Consider the following 3,862-nt stretch of genomic DNA (forward strand, 5'->3'; position numbering starts at 1 on the left):
ACTGTAAAGGAAAAAAAAGAACAAGAAAGGTTTAAAAAACACCTTTTATACCAGATTTTTTGTGAAAAAAACTGTACTGTTTTGCAATACACTTTTTTGAAAATAATTTTTTGAAATTATAATCTTTGGAAAAGAGCATTAATTGTAAAGCAGAATAATTGGTAGTGAATATGATTTTATTAAATAACTAAAAGCGTCATCTGTAATAAAATGTAATAACTAAGATGAGTAAGAAATAGGAACCTTTTGCGAAAAAAACTTTGGAACATATTTAAAATGAAGTAAAAAATGACAATTAGAGACTGAGACTGAGATTGTCCCTAAAACGAACGAAATAGTCCGTAAAGTAGTACTTTTCCGGACTTATGTCATTAATAAAATCGTTCTAAAGATGACAAGACATTTGTAATGTTGGTTTTACGATTTTTTTTCAAAATTGGAAGAATTATAATTGAAAAAAAAAACAAAAACAAACGCTCTGTATATAAAAATTACGCAAGAACAACTTGGATTACGTAATATTTTTTTTATTGCTTTTGCGATGTAGAAAAACTGCATAAAATTATTATGTTTTATTGACGACACAGCGTTAAATGTATGTAGTATTTACACTGTTATTGCACTACAGGAATTATTCAATATAGATATCTTCAACGGGATAAGCAGTCTCAATAAACTTCTGGTAGAACCTTTGGAAGGCACGCCTAAACATAAAAAAATTAATATTCTGTTTAAAAAAATAGCAATTTTTAAGACTGGATTACCCTACTGCTTCAGCCACAGGCCTGGTCGAATCAGTTCCTCGAAAGACATGACATGCAAACCGTTGAAAAGTTGGGTGTTTTGTTATGAATCCTAAATAGCGATGGTCTCGGGGGTGAAAAGCGCAAAACGATACGTTTTTCAGGGAGTAGAAGTAATCTATGCATGGTTCATTTTGCTGAAATGAAAAATATAAGCTAAACAAAGAGTAATTAAAAAAATTTGTAACAAATGTTTATATTTTATAATTATTTATTCTTACTATTAAATAAATATTTTTCTCTTATAGGTATTAATAATGTTGTTATACATACCAAGTGAATAAAAAGTATGGAAGCAAAGAAAAACTAATTGAGGAGTGATAAAGTACTATAAAAATGTTTCATTATAATTCAAAAACAAAACAAAATGTTGTTTTTAAAATACGATCACACTTTTTATATTACTTTAATTTATATTATCTCCAAAATTTTCTGAGTCTAAAATATAGAAAAAAATCTTGAAATCCTTAAATGGCAAGATATAATAATTTTAAAATACCCTTAATTTGGAAAATTACAATTTTATATTTTCAAATTTATATTTCAGAAATTTAATGGAGTGCTCAAATTATAGAAATTTACAGTATTTTTAGATTCCGCTACTTAGAAATTTCTAATTTTTAACGAAAGTTTTGAAATTTGTAAAAGTTACAAGCTTTTAAACTTTCGTTAAACGCCAAAAATATCTGCGATTTTATGTAAATATGAATATTCAAATTTTTGAATCTTTACAACTTTTGAAGCTAAAGCGAAATCTATAACTCTTAAACTTTAGAAAATTTTTGAATATTTCTGAACCAAACGTTTTTTGGAAAAAGTAATTAATGAATGATAAAGTATCTACTATAAAAATGTGATGTTTTATCGAAAATAAAATTTTTCAAAATTTTCTCTTGTTTTTGAGTTCTACAAATTTTTTTGATTTTTTTAAATGGCAACCCACTATAAAACCATTTTTCATAACATAAATTTCGATATTTACGCGTGATGTTTGTTTAAAAACATTGTTATGAGTTCATTACGCAAAGCGTCTTGAATATTTTGTTCATTTACTTGTTAATTATAGTTTTGCCCTTTACTTTTGATCTGAATACGTTTGCGGATAAAATAATATATGTTATTATTAGAGGGTTTCGCCACACGTAATTTGTTAAAAACACCAATGGCAGATAAAAAGTGCATTTTCAGGGGAAAAAATAGTTTTTAGTCTAAAAAGTCGAAATTTTGCGAAAATACGTAAGTGAGTTTCAGGTTCAAAAACGTGTTAAAACGCTCGCAATAAGCAATAGTATTTGTATTGTTTAACTTATTTGAACGAAATAAAAACAGTTTTTATATCAAAAACACTCGAAAAAAATAAAAATAATAATAATAATTTCATAGCCAGTTTTATTGATATTTTGCTAAATTAATGAGTATTTGGCTCAAACATGAGCTAAAAGACTTAAAATAGGCAAAAATAACATCATTTTTAACCTTAAAACATGATTTTTTTGGCCAGGTTTATTAAAATCTTGGGAAAAACTGAACTTTTTAATTCGAAAACATTCCTAAGAATCGAAGACAGTCAAAAATTACGCAATTGACGATTCAATTTTGATTTTCCGGCAAATTTTAGCAGAAAAAATGCACTTTAGGGAAAAGGTGAGAACAAATATTGTTATTTTTAACAGTTTTAATCAAAATTTTACGAAAGTAAGTGAGTTTTTGGCTTAAAAACGAGCTAAAACGTACAAAAAATAATGTTATTTTTGATCTAAATATGTAATTTTTGGACAGTTTGAGCAAATTTTCCCTTAATAATTGGGTTTGTAGAGGAAAGAAAGATGTCTTTAAACACTCACAAAAAGACAAACAAAACCTTTTTGACCTAAATATGGAATTTTAGGCCCCTTTGAGCGATATATTGTTAAAGTAAATGAGTTTCAGGCTAAAAAACTGCTCAAACTTTATTTTTATATAAAATTTTGAGAAATGTATGAGATTTTAGCATTTTGACATATTTTTTTTCACCGAAAAAAATGATGAAAAACGCAATTTTTGTCTCAAAAACAATCATTAACCTTGAAAAAAGGCAAAAATGACATCAATTTTGGAAAAATGTAATTGTTTCTCCATATTTAGCGAAATTTCGCTTAATAATTGGGTTTTTAGTAGAAATAAGTTAGTTTCTGGCCCAAAAACAAACTAAAAGTGGTAAAAATCACCTCAGTTTGGAGAGTTTTTGGCAAAAAAAACAATGATTTCAGACCAAAATATGTGAATATTTGCCGAAAGCTTGCGAAATAAATGAGTTTTCAAAACAAAAATGTGCTTAAACGCCCGAATCAGGCCCAGGTTATCGTCAATTTCGACCTAATTCTTCAATTTTTTGTCTTATTTTTACGAAATCTTTCGATGATATTATGCGATTTTTCACCTACTGGGTGTTTTTTTTGCTTGATTTGACTTAAAATTGTTTCCATACTCATCTTTCAAGTATGAAAATAGCGTAAAATATGTAACAACTGTTTCAGCATTCCTAAAATATACTCCCAAATAGAGGGTTTCGCCACACGCAATTCGTTAAAAACACCAATGGCAGATAAAAAAATGCAATAATTACATTTTACTACTTTTAAACAATTTACTTGTAAAAAAACTACTATTATTGAACTAATTGATCTCAGTATAGAAATATTTCTTACAAAAGAATCTAATTGGGAACAAATGCTAACGTTTCGTTTCCTCCTATCAACCATCCTCAAGGCCTTGATCGGATTTAGAATCTTTGAAAGGTAAAGTCGAAATAAAACTGTCAGAATTCTTAATTTCTACAGTTTTTTAGATTTCGTTACTTAAAAATATTATAAAATATTTACAGGCTCAAAACTTTATATATTAATTATATATTAATTTTATGTTAATCTTGTAGAATTCTGCATTATTTTTAAAATTTTGAACGTACAAAATATGAGAATTTTAGAAAGAAAATCTGCAATCTTAATGATTGAATAGGATCTAAAGGAAACCTTTAAAATCTTACGATCTTAAATTTTGTTAGTTTGAAAGTTTTAAAC

At 26.8% G+C, this 3,862-nt stretch overlaps 1 protein-coding gene across 1 annotated transcript in view; it reads right to left on the reverse strand.

Annotated features, from left to right (window-relative positions):
* Window positions 1-557: 557 nt before the first annotated feature.
* LOC123015850 (JNK-interacting protein 1) overlaps window positions 558-3,862 on the reverse strand; it is an 11,122-nt gene continuing 7,817 nt past the window's right edge. Inside the window, exons 5-6 of the mRNA XM_044415876.1 lie at window positions 765-940; window positions 558-704 (exon numbers count right to left, since the gene is read on the reverse strand). Of these exons, the coding sequence (XP_044271811.1) occupies window positions 632-704; window positions 765-940 (249 nt within the window). The 3' untranslated portion in view covers window positions 558-631. The remainder of the gene's footprint in view (window positions 705-764; window positions 941-3,862) is intronic.

This window comes from Tribolium madens, unplaced genomic scaffold, assembly GCF_015345945.1.
Source record: "Tribolium madens isolate multiple individuals breed KSU strain unplaced genomic scaffold, Tmad_KSU_1.1 Scaffold_11;HRSCAF=98;Tcas5.2_LG3b, whole genome shotgun sequence".
In the NCBI taxonomy this organism is placed as follows: domain Eukaryota; kingdom Metazoa; phylum Arthropoda; class Insecta; order Coleoptera; family Tenebrionidae; genus Tribolium; species Tribolium madens.